The 18,790-nt window shown below is 39.0% G+C and overlaps 1 protein-coding gene across 1 annotated transcript in view; it reads left to right on the top strand.

Moving 5' to 3' along the window:
• Positions 1-18,790, top strand: part of TTC39B (tetratricopeptide repeat domain 39B) — a 146,459-nt gene that overhangs the window by 72,411 nt on the left and 55,258 nt on the right. The window contains 1 exon segment of the mRNA XM_017973671.4: positions 10,563-10,655. Within this exon segment, the coding sequence (XP_017829160.2) occupies positions 10,563-10,655 (93 nt within the window).

The following is an 18,790-nucleotide window of genomic DNA, read 5'->3' as shown; positions in this document are numbered from 1 at the left end:
TATATGTTGAATAGAAGTGGTGAAAGTGGGTGTCCTCATTTGTTTCAGTCCTTGGGAAATGCTTTCAAGTTTTCCCAATTCAATATGATATTGGCTGAGGATTTGTCACATACGGCTCTTACTATTTTGAGGTATGTCCCTTGGTTTGTTGAGGGTTTTTATCAGGAAGGAATGTTGAGTTTTATCAATTGTTTTTTCTGTATCTATTGAGATGATCATACGGTTTTCGTTTTTAGTTTATTGATTTGCATATGTTGAACCATTTTTGCATCCCTGGAATAAAGCTCACTTGATTGCGATGAACTGTATTTTTGATGTGTGTTGGATTCACTTTGCTAGTATTTTGTTGAGGATTTTTGCATCTGCAGATCATCAGGGATATTGGTTGGCTGTTTTCTCTTTTTGTGGTGTCCTTGTGTGATTTTAGTATCAGAGTGATACTGGATTCATAGAAGGTGTTACGGAGTGATTGCACGTTCTCAACTTTTATAATAGTTTCAGTAGGATTGGCAGTAGCTTGTGTTTATATATGTGGTAAAATTTGGCTATGAATGCATCTGGTCATGAGCTTTTTTCTTTGTCGGAAGATTTTTTATTTACTAGTTTAATTTCATTACTTATTATTGGTGTGCTTGGGATTTCTTTTTCTTTCTGTTTCAATCTTGGGAGGTTGTTTTCAGGAATTCATCCATTTCCTCTAGTTTTTCTAGTTTGCGTGCATAAAGGAAATCATAAGAGTCTCTTATGATTATTTCTATTTCTATGGTATTGGTTGTAATATCACCGTTATCATTTCTGATTGTGCTTATTTGAATCTTCTCTTTTTTTTCTTGATTAGTCTAGCTAATAGTCTGCCAATTAGTTTATCCTTTTGAAGAACCAACTTCTCAGATCATTGATTCTTTTTTTTTTCTTTTTTTATTTGAGATGGAGTTGTGCTTTGTCACCCAGGCTAGAGTACAGTGGCATGATCTTGGCTCTCTGCAACCTCTGCCTCCAGGGTTCAAATGATTCTCCTGCCTCAGCCTCCCAAGTAGCTGGGACTACACATATGCACCACCATGCCTTGCTAATTTTTGTGTTTTTGGTGGAGATAGGGTTTTGCCATGTTGGCCATGCGGGTCTCAAACTTCTGATATCACATGATCCACCCACCTGGGCCTCCCAAAGTGCTGGGATTACAGGCAGGAGCCACCATGCTCGGCCAGTTTGTTGATCCTTTTTTTTTTTTGGTCTCAATCTCATTTATTTCTGCTCTGATCTTTGTTATTTTTTTTTCTTCTGCTAGCTTTGGGTTGGTTTGTTCTTGTTTTTCTAGTTTCTTGATTTGTTATGTTAAGTTGTTAATTTGAGGTCTTTCTATCTTTTTGATGTAGGCATTTAATGCTATAAACTTCTTAGCATTGCTTTTGTTGTGTCCCAGAGGTTTTAGTATGTTGTATCTTTGTTTAGATTCATTTCAAAGAATTTTTAAATTTCTGCCTTAATTTCATTGTTTACCCAAGAGTTGTTCAGGAGCAAGTTGTTTAGGTTCCATGTACTTGTATAGTTTTGAGAGTTCTTCTTGGAATTAATTTCTAATTTTATCCCACTCTGGTCTGAGAAGATAGTTGATATGATTTTGATTGATTTGATTTTATTGAGACTTGCTTTATGGCTGAGTATATATGGTTGATTTTTGAGAATATTCCATGCACAAATGAGAAAAATGTGTATTCTGCGGTTGTTCAGTAGAATGTTCTATAAATGTCTATTAGGTCCATTTGGTCGGTGGTCCAGTTTAAGTCTCAAATTTCTTTGTTGATTTTCTGCCTCAATGATCTGTCTAGTGATGTCAGTGGAGGTGTTGAAGTCCCTCATTGTTGTATTGATATCATTCTGTTCTCTTAGGTCTAGTAAAATTTGTTTGATAAATCTGGGTACCCTAGTGTTGATTGTATGTATATTTAGATTAGTTAAATTTTCTTGTTGTATTGAATCCTTTATCATTATATATCATGTCCTTTGTCTTTTTTTTTTAACTGTTGTCGAAGTCTGTTTTACTTGATATGAGAATGGTGACTTCTGCTCACTTTTGTTTTCCATTCTCATTATATGTCTTTTTTCTCCCTTTTACTTTGAGTCTAAAGCTGTCTTTAGCCAGTAGGTGGGTCACTTGTAGGCAGCAGATGGTTGGGTTTTGTATTTTTTTAAAAACACTAGTTTGCTACTCTATATCTTTTAAGTGGGACATTTAGGTCATTTACATATAAGGTTAGTGTTGATTAATTAGTGAGGTTTTATTCCTGCATTGTGTTGTTAGCTAGTCGTTTTCAGTTTCTATTGTGTAATTGTTTTATAAGGTCTGTGAGCTTTGCACTTACATGTTCTTTTATGATGGTGAGTATTGTCCTTTCATTTCCATGTTTAGAATTCCCTTCAGCATTTCTTGTAGGACAGGTTTAGTGGTGACAGACGCTCTTAGTATTTGCTTGTCTAGAATTTTTTTTTTTTTTTTAATTTCTCCTTCATTGATGAAGCTTAGTTTGGCAGGATGTGAAATTCTTGGCTGGCATTTTTTTTTTCTTTAAGAAGGCTAAAAATAGGTCCCAATCTCTTCTGGTTTGTATGGTTTCTGCTGAGAAGTTTGCTGTTAGTCTGATGGGTTTTCCTTTATAGGTGATTTGACCCTTCTCTCTAGTTGCCTCTAAAATTGTTTTAATTTAGTGTTGACGTTGGATAGCCTTGGTGAAGTTCATCTTGCATAGCGTCTTGCAGGTGTTCTCTGAATGTCTTGTATCTGGATGTTCATATGTCTAGAAAGATTAGAGAGGTTCCTGAATTATTCCCTTAAATATATTTTCCAGGTTGCTAACTTTTTCTTCTTCCCTCTCAGAAATACCTGTTAAGTCATAGGTTTGGCAGCTTTACACAATCCTGTACATCTGAAATGCTTTGTTCATTTTTAAAAATTATTTTTTCTTTATTTTTGTCTAGGTTAATTTGAAAGATTGTTTTCAAGCTATTTTTTAAAAAAATTATTAGTTAGCAATATGGATTGGAGGTCTTTAAGCTCTGAAATTCTTTCTTCTGCCTGGTCCAGTCTATTGCTAAAACTTTCAACTATATTTTGAAATTTTCTAAGTGAATTTTTCATTTCTAGAAGTGGTGGGCTTTTTTCTCCCCATTTTTGTTTTTTTAAAGGAGATTAGTCTCTTTCTTTATTTCTTGGATTACATTCATGGTTTCAGCCTTCTCTTGGATCTCATTGAGCTTACTTGCAATCCATACTCTGAATTATTTATCTGCCATGTCTGAGTTTTCATTTGGTTAAGGTCTGTTGCTAGAGAGCTAGTGTAATCCTCTGGTGGTGTCACAACATTTAGATTTTTCATGGTGTCAGAATTTTTATGTTGGTTCCTTCTCATCTAGAGAGGCTACCACTTTTTTTTAAAAAAAATTATTTTCGGCTGGGAGTGGCGGCTCACGCCTGTAATCCAAGCAGTTTAAAGGCCAAGGTGGGTGGATCACCTGAGGTTGGGAGTTCAAGACCAGCCTGACCAACATAGTGAAACCCCATCTTTAAAAAAATTAATAAATAAAAATAAAATTATTTTCATTTAGATGGGGTTTTCTCCCCCCTTTCTGTTTCCACCTCTTCTAGTGGTGTAACTATAGAGTAAGTATGTTGTGTTGGGTCTTTTGGCTTCACTTTTATAGCCCTGCATACTTCTGTTTCCAGGTTTTATATTGGGCTGTACAGTGTGACCTTTAGGCCAGTAGGTGGCACTATGGGTCAGAGCCAGTGGCTGCACAAGCAAATGGGTATGTACTTGACTTTTATTTACTGTGACTTGCCCTATGTTGTTTCAGGTGATGAGCTGGACAGAGGAGTGCCTGATGCCTTGGGGTTCCTGTTCAGGTTGGGGAGGGGAGGCACAGCTGGGCAGAACTGGATTCCCTAGCCTGCCCATGAATATGAGCTCAAGCACCAGCCCTGGTGGGGGTGGCTGGGGGGAGCCCCTGGTGAGAGGTCTCTGCAGGAGTTAAGAGGTATGCATTGGCTTGGTGGATACCATTTGACTCTGGATTATAAATATGGTGACTTCCAGAGCACATCGGCTGGCCTATCAACACTCATTCCTTTTCTCTCCTAAGGAGAGATTTTAACATTGATGGAAAAGCTTGAAGGATATTATATTTTTATTCATTTTTGAAATTTTGTTTATTTTATTTCTAAATATGGACTAGCTTTGATCTCATTGTACAGGAACATAGCATATCGTGTTGGATTTATTGGGGAAGTTAAATTTAAATTGGCTCTGCTAAGATTTGATTGAGAGAAAAAGTGTAAACAAAGATAGCTGTAAACTTTTCACTTGAAAATAGTTCTACTTAGTGATTAAAAATTAGAGCAGTATTCAAATGAACAATAAAAAGATAAGTAACTCAATTAAAAATGGGAAAAGAATCTGAATAGATATTACTCCAAAGAAGATATACAATTTAAGTACCTAAAAAGATTTTCAGCATTATTATTAAGCAAATGCACACCGAAGACTACAGTGAGATACCACCATACCCACTAAAATAGACCAGAACAAGTATTGACTATGCTGTTGAGAAATTGGAACTCTCATACATTGTTGGTCACATAGCCGGCCAGGCATGGTGGTTCATGCTGGTAATCCCAAGTACTCTGGGAGGCTGGGGTGGGAGGATTGCTTGAGCCTAGGAGTTCAAGACTAGCCTGGGCAAGATGGCAAGACATCATTTCTATAAAAAATAAAAATGAAAAAAAAAAAAGAGAAAAATCACACAGCCACCTTGGAAAACAGTCTAGTAGTTCTTCAAAGTGTCAGACATAGAGTTACCAATAGCAATTCCACATACCATATATTTGGCACTCCATAGCAATGCTAGATATATAATTAAGAGAAATGAAAATCAATGTCCACACAAGAACTTGTTTTTTTTTTTTGGGTGGGGGGGATGGGGTCTTGTTCTGTTTCCCAGGCTAGAGTGTGGTGGTACAATCTTGGCTCACTGCAACCTCCGCCTTCTGTGTTAAAGCAATTCTCTTGCCTTGGCCTCCCAAGTAGCTGGGACTACAGGTGTGTGCCACCATGCCTAGCTAATTTTTGTATTTTTAGTAGAGATGGAGTTTTGCCATGTTGACCAGGCTGGTCTTGAACTCCTCACCTCAGGTGATCCACCTGCCTCGGCCTCCCAAAGTGCTGGGATTACAGGTGTGAGCCGCCATGCCCAACCAAGAACTTGTACATGGATGTTCATAACAGCATTATTTGTAATGACCACAAAATGCAAATAGCCCATATATTATCAACAAATGATTAACAATGTGGTATATTTATACAATGGAATAATATTAGGCAATAAAAAGGAATGAAGTATTGTTATATGCTACCATGTTAATGAATTTTGAAAACATGCTAACTGAAAAAGCCAAGCATAAAGACTATGTATTTTATGATTCCATTGATATGAAATGTCCAGAATAGGTAAATCCGTAGACACAGAAAGTAGATTAGTTGTTGTTTGGGACCAGAGGAGGAAGAGTGGGGAATGAGGAGTGACTGCTAATAGATGGATACATTTGGGTGACAAAATATTATAAAATTAGATTGTGGCAATAGTTGCACATCTCTGTGAATATACTAAAAATCATTGATTGTAAACATTAATTGGATTAATTTTATGGTTTGTGAATTATGTCTCAATAAAGCTGTTTAAAAACTTAAAAGTTGGCCGGGTGCAATGGCTCACACGTGTAATTCCAGCAGTTTGGGAGTCCGAGGTGGGTGGATCACGAGGTCAAAAGATCGAGACCATCCTGGCCAACATGGTGAAACCCCATCTCTACTAAAAGTACAAAAATTAGTTGGGCATGGTGGCGCATCCCTGTAATCCCAGCTACTCAGTAGCCTGAGGCAGGAGAATTGCTTGAACCCGGGAGGCAGAGGTTGCAGTGAGCCAAGATCGAGCCACTACACTCCAGCCTGGCGACAGAGCAGGACTCCATCTCAAAAAAAACCCAAAAGTTAGAGCAGTAAAAACAGGGCAAAATAAGGGCACATATTCCAATGTACTAGCTGTAATTGAAGTTCGGTGTGGTATTTTTCATAGCCTCCATCAACCAAATAACAATATTTTTCACTAGTTAAAAACACATTTCTTCTAACATCTGAGTATAACATTTAGGCTCTACTCAGGAGTGGAAGAAACACATCCTTTTATTCAGTGAGAGTTTTAATAACAATGCTTTCTTTGATGGTACGGGTTCTAAACTTGGAACAGTATGAAGATTTAGCATGACTCTTGCAAAGGTACATGTACATCAGTGCAGTGTTCATATATTAAAAAACCTTTATTGAAGGAAATAAGAGAAGACTTGAATAAATGTGATGTGACCATACAATAGTATAAAGACAACAATTCTCTGTAGATTTCCCTAATAATGTAATGAATTCACAGTCAAAACTCCAGCAGGACTTGCTTGTAATGTTATAATGACTAACTGAGATTCATAAACAAGAATGAAGATGTAATAACAGCAACCCCACAGAAAGAGTATTTAATAAAGTAGAGAACTTGCCTCCAGAAAGGCATGATAATAAAAACAGTGTGACTAGTGCAGAGAGGCAAATGTGTGCCCAGAAACAGACCTGTGCATGTGTGGAAAACCGCTATGTGTAAGAGATTGCAGGATCATCCAGTAAGTCAAACTATCATAATTGTGGAATCAACACATGTCAGTGAGGAAATCAGCAGGATGGTAAAGCTGGTAAGAGCATTTGGAGAACTGAGGAAAAAGTGTTGGGGAATAAGTTTTGTTATGCACAAAACTGGTGACCCTTTGAGAAATTATGCTAAAAAATCTATAAGTTAACATAATTTTACAGAGTATAGGTTTTACTGGTAAATAGGAAGCCAAATAAAGGTATATACTTCCTAGAGAAGTAAATGTTCCTTGGATGGGCCTGACAGAAAGTGCTCCAAGGTCTTCGATTTGCCTTGTTTCCAGGCTATTATAACAGGTAGTAGATGAGTTATTCCTTGCCGATCCATGCAGGAAAGAATTAAATTTAGCTCAGACTATACAGAAAGTGGATTCTAGATTATACTTGTGTGTTTGCAATATTATTTTCTCTACTTTATAAATCTGAAGCACTTCTTACTAAAAAAATGAGAAAATGGGTTCTTAAACACTAGACAGTACTTTCAATAAATGAGTTGGGTCTATATCTAAAAAAATCCTGTTGAATAAAAAAATCAGTTTGTAGCATGATGTGCTTATTGTGATATTAACATAAATCTAGACATACTATAGAATTTCTGTGACTTCATGTACATGTGTATACAAACATAAAGGACTAGAAGAATCTAAATCTAAACTTTTATACCTTAGAGAAGATGAATAAAATATTATTTTATTAATAATCCTTATATTCTGCTAAATTCAAGTATGTTGTACCAGGTAAAGATACAATAATTTTAGCTTTTATTAACAGATTAATTTAGTCACAGTAATATTTTAACTAGTTTGAGCATTGAGTGATTCCTGAATCGAATATTATTAGAACACGAGCAGTTCAGTGTTCTACCTAAGGAGTGGGAGGGGGAAACTTATGAAGTATTTGAAGAAGCAAGACAAAGAAAATATCTGAGTGGAACAAGTGGAAGTTCCTAGTTAGAGGTGAGTTGGCGGTTTCTGACGGGCTAAGTTTAAGTTTCATTTCCACTGTTTACATTGAGTTGAGTTTCCATTTGCTTATATAGGAACCATCTTTGCTGAATGGCCTCCCAATTCATCATCATTATTATTGTTGTTATTATTATTATTATTGTTGATATTTGAGATGGAGTTTCACTCTTGTGAAACATTGCTGGAATGCAGTGGGGTGATCTTGGCTCACTGCAACCTCTGCCTCCTGGGTTGAAGCGATTCTCCCGTCTTAGCCTCTCGAGTAACCGGGATTACAGGCAGCACTGCCACGTCTGGCTAGTTTTTGTATTTTTAGTAGAGACGGGGTTTCACCATGTTGGCCAGGGTGGTCTCAATCCTCTGGCCTCAAGTGAGCCTTCTGCCTCAGCCTCCCAAAGTGCTGGTATTACAGGCATGAGCCACTTCTCCCAGCCCCAATTATTTTAGCACTTTGAAACATATAATATTTACCTGGCACAGCAAATCTATGCTTATAGCTAATGTGTTATATATCTGACATTTCAAATCATTGGGGGAAAAGATGTGACATGGCAAAAGATTAGGGAAAAAATTACACAGCACTATCTTGTACCATCTATTCAAATTATAAATGAATAAACCAATTACATATTAAAAAGTAAAACACAGGTAAAACTGTTATATAATTTTTGTAGAGGGAAGGTTTTTCTAAGTATGCCCTCAAAATCAGAAATGTTAAAGAAAAAAATGATAGTTAGGACTAAGTAAAAATTTCAATATTGGGGAGACTTTTATTAAAGCTAAAGGCAAATGTGAAAAGGGGGATATTTTAACAGTGTATTTCAGAGACTGTGTGTTTCTAGTCCTTGAAAATGAGTCTGTAAGTGAACAGATGGGCAAGAATGGTCCAAATGGGTAGATAGCCTTTTCAGTCACTTCCTCTTTCCCTGCTTGTAGACAGAGCTGATGGTCACTGCCCAGAGTCTTATTTATGGAATTGGGACCTATATTCTCCAAATAAAAAGTTTTTTTGTGATGGAAATAACCTGCCTTCAAATGACATTTCCCCTTGCCTGTGGAGTTTTCTTCCCTCCTACCACCCACACCTAACCACCCTTGTAAGAACAACTTTAGTTTTACCCAATACAAATGTAAAATTTAGGAAACTTGATATGTCCAAGATAAAAATGAATGTCTAATGTCAAATATTACAGTGCATTGGAAAGTTTGAACTTTCAATGGGATAAAAACAAACTCTACTTAATTGAGGGCATTGTACATCTTTGCTTTTTTTTGTTTTTGTTGTTGTTTTGTTTTTTTTGAGACAGAGTTTTGCTCTTGTTGCCCAGGCTGGAGTACAGTGGCACGATCCTGCCTCACTGCAATCTCTGCCTTCCGGATTCAAGTGATTCTCCTGCTCAGCCTCTTGAGTATCTGGGATTGCAGGCATGAGCCACCACACCTGGCTAACTTTTGTATTTTTGGTAGAGATGGTGTTTGACCATGTTGGCCAGGCTGGTCTTGAACTCCTGACCTCAGGTGATCCACCCACCTCGGCCTCCCAAAGTGCTGAGATTACAGGAGTGAGCCACTGCACCCATTGTGTATCTTAGAAATAAAAGACAAAACAAACAAACAAAAAACTTCTCCAATTGGATAGTCAATAATCTTTCTTCTACCTCTTTTGTTAATGACTCAAGCTCTTCTTTGTTAGATGTGTACTGTTAAGGTGAGTGGAAGTGGAAGGAGATTGGCAATTGTATTATAATACAGGGCAGGACTTACTCTTTTTTTTTTTTGAGATGGAGTTTCGCTCTTGTTACCCGGGCTGGAGGGCAATGGAGCGATCTAGGCTCACCGCAACCTCCGCCTCCTGGGTTCAGGCAATTCTCCCGCCTCAGCCTCCTGAGTAGCTGGGATTACAGGCACGCGCCACCATGCCCAGCTAATTTTTTGTATTTTTAGTAGAGACGGGGTTTCACCATGTTGACCAGGATGGTCTCGATCTCTTGAGACCGCGTGATCCACCCGCCTCGGCCTCCCAAAGTGCTGGGAATACAGGCGTGAGCCACCACGCCCGGCAGGACTTACTCTTAAACTCTTTCTCGAAGTTTCCTTCTCTGAATGGACCTGCCCTTATGGTATGTCTGTTGAGATATCTTTGGCTCAATAAACTGGCCTAAGATTCTGCAAGGCAGATTGGTCTTCTCCTTCTTTATGTTACTTCAACTTTCTGTGGTGTATATTTAATGGGAAATTGCAAAATATGTACCCTTGCCTTCAGGTATGTATTTTTAGGAAATAATTAGGCAAGTGAGTAAAGGGGCTTATTATAGTAGTTTGTAATGCCAAAACTCTGGGAGCAACCTACATGCCTGAAAATGAAGGGCAGGTAACAAATTATGGTATTTCCTGTCAGTAGAATGCTGCAGATGCCATGATAAAGCAGCTCTGGATTTATTGAGAAGAAAAGATTCTGGATAATTCCTGTATATAATTAATTATACTGTATATCATAACCCATTATAATAAATATCTTTAATAAAGTTTCATTAAAATATGTATAGATTTACTTGGGGAAAAAACCTGGAAGGATATATACAAGGTACAATCCTATCTTTGGGTGGAGAGCTGTGTAGTAATTTCAGTTAACTTATTTGTTGTGTACTAGAATGAAAAAAAGGTTATTAGGGCTATATTTCAGGAATGTTTGACACATAACAGTAGATTTTTGTTGCTTAATTTTTTAAATTGATAAGAAATGGAGGTAAGATGTATAAAAATAATTGGAAGGCTTGTATTGTGTAATGGCACCGGTGTAGACTTTTCTCACAGGACAAAGAAATAAAAAACCTCACTCTGCCTTTTTAATTAACAGATCTTCTCACTCAGATATGGCGACAAGCAGCCTTCACTTTGCGTCATGTGATAAGCAGGCACCCAGACAGCGCGGAGCATCTACTGTGAGCAGGTCAGGAAGGGTTGGGGCATTCCTGGGGAAAGAGGGGAGAACAGTCCAACCCTTGAAGGAATATAATACTGATTTTTGCATAGTGCTTTGCATTTGACAAACCAGTGAGGTCAGGAGAGGCCTAGACAAGTAGAGTGCTCACTTTATAAATCAGGGAAGGAGACAAGGTGGTTGCTAAGGCACTCAGTGAACAGGTGGCACTGTTACATGAAAGCAAAACAAAATTCAGCCTTTGGGGCACAACTCCCTTTCAAGTCGTTTTTATCTTTAAATATTTTTAGCAGTTATTTTTATTATAAAATAATAAATCACATTGCCTAACATTGGGGAAGATGGAGAAAAGGAGAACCGTCAGCCATAATGATGACCACTTGAACACAAAATTTTGGTGTCTTTCCTTCCAGTCTTTTCCTAGGCATGTGCTTCCTGACACAGTTGTAGCCATAATAGAATTTTTCATCAAATATTATGTTATGATTCTTTCTCTTTCTTACATTTTTCTCATAATCTTGGCCTAAAAATACATTTTAAGAAGTATTCATTGTAGAAAATTCAGGAGCTATAGAAAGCACAAAGAGAATGAAATATGTATTACTATAATTCTAATTATTTTTATGTGTATTCTTTTTCTCTCATATTAAATATTATTCTTAATTGGAATCATATTAAATATACTGTTCAGTAATCTTTTTATAACTTAATATAGCATGATATTTCCCCCTTCCATTAGTTATTTTTCTGTGATATCATACTTGGTTAATGCTTGTTCCTTTCCAGATTATTTTAGAATTAATAGATTCTCTCTTTGAATATGAGAGTTGTTTTTTATGAGTTATTAAGGCAGCTCTGTTAAAGCTGTTTTAGTACATGAGAAAGCACTTTTCATCCATCCTTACAAGTTTATTAAACTTTTAAAATTATACAGCAGATCGTTAGCAATTCGGATTTTGCATTTGAAATTTCAGCTGTGCATATGTTCTTTATACTCATGGGTTTAACATTTTGTCTTAGGATTCTACCCTCACAATATACAGAAAAAGTTATAGAATGAAGATAAAGTTGAAAATAACTTCTAAGGATCTTAAGGCATTTGTTTTCCTATCCTTTTTTACTGTGTATGTCCCTGCTCATGGAATTTTGTGTTTTCTTCAAAAAGAAGTGCTCTTCCTTCACAGTTAGCCCCTAACTCATCCAATAGTTTCCTAAGTAACTATTGTATCAACATTTATAATGCTGAGTTTGAAAGCTGTAATAAAATAAATGAAGAGTACTGAAAGCAATTATAAATAAGGGTATGACATGCACAGACAGCAACGAGCTGCATCTGTAGACTGGAAGTCTTTCGCGTGCACGTAGTTGTTGAAGTGATGAACCACGCCTGTGTTTCCCAGATAGCCATAACAGAAGAGGATGGAGGAGGGAACCTTCGGGAACACAGAACACTGAAGGATGGCTGAGGCCATTATCAGTTCAAGCAAGAGCTACGTAGATGTGTGAGAGAGGAAGACTCTACGAGTTGGTAGCCACAGGACAGGCAAGGGACTTGGGGGAGGGGTGAGTTCTGGAATGCAGTCAGCAGAGCCAGATGTGGCAAAGGGGTCTTCAAGGATACAGGTGGAAAAGTATCCTTTGCATTTCATAGTTAGGTCATTAGAGACCTTTAGCTCATAAGGTTTCAGGGAAGTTGGGGAAGGAGTCAGGCTGCGTGGCTACAGGTGAATGGGAGCTGGGGAAGTAGGGAGAGTGAGCATCAGTTTCTTTTCTGAAGCTCTTGCCTATGAAGAGAAGGAGTGGGAGAAGGGTGTGTTGGCAGAGAAAGCAAGATTGAGGGAGTTATCTTTCTTGGTAGTTTTACTTTAAATAGAAATGAATGAGATTTGTGTATATTTCTGAATTGGGAAGGAGTCAAAGAGTGGAAGAGGTTATAGATATATAAAGGAGGAAATGGAGGTGAAATATAAGAAATAATTGAAGTGTTTTCATGGTAGCACAGGGTGAGCATTCCTAATCCAAAAATCCGAAATACTCCAGTGAGCAGATTTGTGTGTGTGTGTGTGTGTGTGTGTGTGTGTGTGTGTGTCTGTGTCTGTGTGTATGTATGTCGTGGGTGCTCAAAAAGTTTCAGATTTTGGAGCATTTCAGTTTTGGACTTTCAGTTTAGGGGTGCTCAACCTGTATTCACATATGCAATTTTCATAGTCTTTTTCTTTTTAAAAACTAAATAATAGACATTCTCACTCTGCCTTTTAATTAATAAGTCTTCTAATGCATGTGTCAAAGCAAGCCCTTAGAAATGTAATGTGGAGCAGCCTAAAAGAACAGTTGCAAAGTGGAGGAAGCTTGGATGTGGACAAGAAGTGTGGCTCTGACACGGTTAGTCTGAACAGAAAGTGATAGTGCCATACCTCATACGTTACTCCTCCTGGGACTCCTCACTCCACACATAGCCATTTGCTTCTCAACACAAGGTTGTGAGGCAGCCAGGGAGGGAATTTAGGTCACCATTTAACAAGTGAGACATGCTGGATGTCAAGTGACATAGCCGCTGCCACAGCCAGGCCGTGGTGGAATTGCAACTTGATGCTCCACCTTCTCATTTCCAGGCTAGTCACCTTTCATAAACCCATTTGCCTTCTTGCTTATAATTCCTTTCACTTGTTTAGCCTTACAAAGTGTTTTGAAAACCACAGTTTCTTTTGATTCTCCCTCCAACCTTGAAAGAGCCAAGAGAGAATCTTCACACAAAAGGATACTCATCCAGAGAAGTACATGATCCGCTAAAATGCCTTGTCACTCTGAAATTCTTGGAGTTAGAATTTCCTGCCAGTGTCCTTAAAGGGCACCAGTGATAAACCTGAAGACATTTGACAGTTTTGTGTTCATCACTTCACATCTGTTTACCATCTAGTTTTTGAAACAAATGTGTTAAGGTCACTTTGGAAAAATGAGGAAAGACTCTCCACCCTGGCCAGAGCTTTGTCATCACTTACTTTCTCCTCTTACCACATCTCTTCATTAGAGGTGGGAGAAATGGGCTGAACACAAGGTTGCTCAATTTACCATCTCTAAGATAAAATGTGTCTTTTTTATTTACTTGAGAAAGTCATCCAAGCAGAACAGGGGTCTAGGGCCTCAGAATGAAAGGAGCAGGGAGAAAACCGGGAGAAAACCTTTGATAGACTTCTTCATACTTCATTTACCAAGCCTAGCTATGTTAGCGCCGTGTAGGTACAGAGCATTGGTGGCTTTGGTTGGCATTAGGAAATCCCAGAATTATGCAGGGAGTTCAGGCTGCTCAGGAGACTGAGTTCCGGAGACTGTTAAGTGGGATGAGGTGTCCAAATGGCTCAGTCATGAAGGTTATGGCAAAATGTTGGCCAAGGGCTTGTGAGAGAAGAGGGTGACTCTACCTTGGATTGGTTAGTAAAGAATGCAGGATAGAGGGAGTTGTTTCATTAGTACAGGGTTTCAGTTTTGCAAGATGAAAACGTTCTAAAGATTGAAGTGATGAGCCACACCTGTGTGGTTCACACAGCGTGACTATACTTAACACTACTGAACTGTATGCTTGAAAATAGTTACGATGATAACTTTATGTAATGCGTATTTTACCACAATTTTTTTAAAAAAAAGAATGCAGGACAGATCACCCAGCTGTTATTACATAGAGTTAAGTCTGGCTTTTACCTCCTTTGTGTTAGAAGGGTGCCAGGTGTATTTTGCATGCCGTTACCATGTCTGTGCCGTACCCTCTTGGAATGATCCCTCTTGGTTTAACAGCTACAGCAACAGAAACCCTGACTGGGCTCAGGCATGCTGAGGCCGGTTCCTGGGAACACATCCACCTTCTCACTGTACTTATGTTACTCTTTCTTGCTTCTTGCTAATTCATTGAGCCTTCGCCTAATGAGCTGGCTTAGTTGCTTAACCAAAGTAGTTAACCAGTGTTTGCCAAGAAGCCATTTCACAATAAGTTATTTTTATTAGAGACATATTAGGCAATGTAAAAGCATTACCTTATATAACAACGAAAAGCAGCCTATTATAATAGTAACAAATTGGTGTAGGAAGAAGTGGCATTAAGGTACAATAAGTGAATTTATATATCATGTTTTGGTTATGGAGACTAAGTGCTTTTGTTTAAAAAAAAATGAACAAAACCCAACTCTTTCTGTTAATGAACAGATCTATTTAAGTAGACATAACTTGAGCACTGTGGTACCACAGCAGTGGCTCTGGATCAGAACTCTGCTCTCCTAGGGGCTAGATGCAGAGACCTGGTACCCAAGGCCTCTGTTCTGATGCCATTCTCTAACAAAGGAAACCAAGGCTCCTGGCTGATTGCCAGGGCAGGTAAAGTACACGATGAACCTAGAAGATCTTGTGCTAGAAAGTAAAGAATTGTGGAAAAAATGACAGGGCTTGTCGAAAGAACACGGGAGCAACATAAAGGGGCTTCCGGTTGCCAAATCCAGGTCAATTTGAGAAAGAAATAACGACTGTAATGCGTTATATAGCCCACAGAATCAATTAATATCTATGTGTTCATAGGATGTGAATAATTGGGTAAACATGTCAGTGGTGGGAGGGAGAGCTCTTCCCTACTCATTCTGACTAATGTAGAAGAAATGATGGGAACAGGAAATTGCTGTTTGACAAACCACAATGGTAATGGGTACAGACAAGAACCCTCAGTGGACACTGAAGTTAGGGACCGATGTGTGTTGTGAAGTGGGGTGTCTGCAGAGTCTTGAGAACCTCCCCTGAAGATGCTTAGTGACTCCCAAGGGAACAATAGTAACCTCACAGTAGACACCACCCTAGCTATGCCGTCATCACCAGAAACAAGCAGTGCACAAAGCTCATAGCCCTGGTATCACGCACTGAGCACACGGCATCACTGCTGTGGTTTTCTTGCTCCAAATGTCTCTCATCCAGGTACTAACCCGGCTTGAGCCTGCTTAGCTTCTGAGATCGGACAGCACAGGATGTGTTTAGGGTGATATGGCCGTAGACTCTTGCCCAAAATGTGTAACTTGAATCTGATTTTGAGGAAACAGCAGACAGACCCAAGGGACATGCTATAAAATAAATGCTAGCACCCTACAAAAATGTTATGTAAGAGGCTATCTGGGGGAACTGGGCATATAAACTCTGTCCTCTTTTTGCAACCTTTTGGAAGCCTGAAATTATTTGGAAATAAAAAAAAAAGAACTCTGCTTCTCCATTTGAGTCTGAAGGATGAACACACTATTCACACGAGGAGAGACCAGGCACTTTTATTCTTTCAAAGATCATAATGTTTACATCTTTCCTTTTAGTGCATAACATAGTTGCATTTTTACCTTTTACATGTACATTTTTATCTTTTCTGATGCTCACAGTGGCAATGTTAATAATACCCATGGGATGGATATTGTCATATCCTCATATCCCTTTCATAGCTGAGGAAACAGACTTGAGAGGTTAATGACTTGCCTGGAAATCTTACCATCTAACACAGCCCGCTACAGACTATGAGCTTACAGGGTCCCTGTTTTCCCTTGGATAATGAATGAGAAATGGCAACTGGAGTTTCTGTAGTCTGACTGTCTAGCCACAGTTGCTTCTGAGCTTCTGGACTCCACACGGTTGAATCAATAGACCTGAAGCTTCTTGCCCTGGAGCTCTTGAGGGCAGGGAGATCTGGAATCCACAGATGCAGGGGCTTGATTTGGATTTGCTTGCAAAAGAACCCTGGATACTTCCACACACATTAGTAAAAGTCTCTGAAGAGTAAACTTGTCCCCCCATCATTCTGTGCATACAGATTCTAAGGGTTTAGTTCTTGCTTTGGAAAAATGGTTCCTTTGTGGCCTAAGTTGAAATATTGATGCAAGAGTCAGACCTATGGAGATCAAATCTCAGCTTCATTGTTCACAAAGACTGTATTGGAGGATATATTACAGCTTAGTTGTGTGGAAAAATGGCTTCTTTTTGACATAGCCCTGAATAGAATTTCAGCCCCAAATTGCAGGCCTCCCTTGTGAGGGTCGTGGTTAAGGGGTAAGGGGTGGTAGAGCCTGCCCTACTAGCTCACTGCATCGCAGAGAAAGGGGCTGGGCCATTTATGCCCTGTGTTTCTTTCCAATTTACCAATTCATTCCTTTCCCAGAGGAGGAACAACGAGGGGAGGGGGGAGGGGGGAGGGGGGAGTCCAGGAGCATTCATCTAGTGAATATATACTTCCCTATTCAGGGAAGTCTGAGGCCTTGGAAATAAGGATGTTCCTTTCCTCAAGGTATAGAGAGGACACCTCTTGGATGAGGGTCTTGTGACCTGTTTCAGGGGAGAAGGGTGAGGGGATATGATTATTATACATTGGTTTTGTAGACTTTTATTTATTGTTACACAAGTAACAAAATCCCTTCTTTACCTTTAAATCAATAGATCTCAGTAATCAGATATGTTAATAGTAGGAAGTCATCAGATTATAAGCAAAGTGCAGAGAAACTCTGCCAGGTCACCACATATGTGCATCGTATGTGGTTCTTAGCAGAGGAGGCGGGGCAGTTTGATACTCCTGGAGCATTGTAGTAATGCCTCAATATATGTAAATGCTTATACTTTTAATCCAGAAGCTTCCTCCATCTTTGCAACTACCTTGTACAGCAGTAACTGCAGGCTTAATGATCCCCATCTTACAGATGAGGAAACTGAGACTTACAGAGGTAAAGTGAGTGGTTCAAGGTTACAGAACTGGGAAGTGGTGGAGAAGAGACTTTTTCCTTTGTTCTTATTTAAAATGTTACTTTTATGCTTTAAAATTTTTGTAAATCAGTTTTCATTATAAAAGTAATGTGAGCAGAGTTCAGATAATTTGGAAAGAGGAGAAAAAAGTCACCAGTTATCTCCCTGCCCAACATAAGTGAGTAAAAATTGTGATTTCTAGATGAAAGAGACAAACCTCCAGATCAACAATAGAAAATGGCCTTGGGAGGATGCAGCCTAGTTCCCTAGGGTCACAGTTTCAGTGGAATCAGTATATTGTGGGAAACCTTTGACTTCTCTTGAGGTAAAAGGGAGTTAGGAAATGAATAAAAGGTTCTGATTCCAGAGCCCACATGCTCATTTATTGTGTAGTTTTTTTTGTAACCAAGGGTATTAAGTAACTAATAAAGGAAGAATTGGAATGTAAGTGATAATGATACTAGCATAGTTCCAAATTTTTGTAAGTTATGTATTCATTTTGAATGTATATATTTTAAAATAGACAAAAAAACTCATCCTGCCTTAAATTAATCTTTTAGAGACACGAGGAGTTGTCACCTCACTGATGATATATATTATGGAAGGTACCCGGGCATGTCCCCAGCAGATCAGGAAGGTGACTCTGTGGGCTGAGCACCAGTTTTTTGAGAATTAGACATGGTTGCTAACTTGAATAGGGCTTGAAAGTTCATAAAACACACTCATAGTAACCATTCCTTGGCTTGTCTTGCAGACATTGTGAAATGAGAGCACTTTGAAGGTGAGGCTAGGGACTCAGGGACGTTAAGGGGCATGGTGAAGGTCACAAGGCTAGAGAATGACTTGGCTGACTTCTGATTTCCAGTCTAGGACTGTTTTCTTTTTCTTTTTCTTTTTTTTTTTTTTTGAGATGGAGTTTCGCTCTTGTTACCCTGGCTGGAGTGCAATGGCGCGATCTCGGCTCACCGCAACCTCTGCCCCCTGGGTTCAGGCAATTCTCCTGCCTCAGCCTCCTAAGTAGCTGGGATTACAGGCACGCGCCACCGTGCCCAGCTAATTTTTTGTAATTTTTAGTAGAGACGGGGTTTCACCATGTTGACCAGGATGGTCTTGATCTGTTGACCTTGTGATCCACCCGCCTCGGCCTCCCAAAGTGCTGTGATTACAGGCTTGAGCCACCTTGCCCGGCCGACTGTTTTCATTAATTACATCATGCCATACTTGAGGGGGATGCTGTGCTGATGAGCCTCTTGCAAAATACTAGACCATTTTAAAACAGCCTTGCTCATCATTCCAGCCTGGTTGGACAGGTCTGGGGAGCCGATTTCCACTTCACGGGGTAGGTGTGAGTAGCTACTTTAGGTTTTTAATCTAGGGAGGTAGAATGATGAGCATCTGTTTTAGGA

This window comes from Callithrix jacchus, chromosome 1 (assembly GCF_049354715.1).
Source record: "Callithrix jacchus isolate 240 chromosome 1, calJac240_pri, whole genome shotgun sequence".
Lineage (NCBI taxonomy): Eukaryota > Metazoa > Chordata > Mammalia > Primates > Cebidae > Callithrix > Callithrix jacchus.
This window is presented reverse-complemented; position numbering and strand designations above follow the sequence as displayed.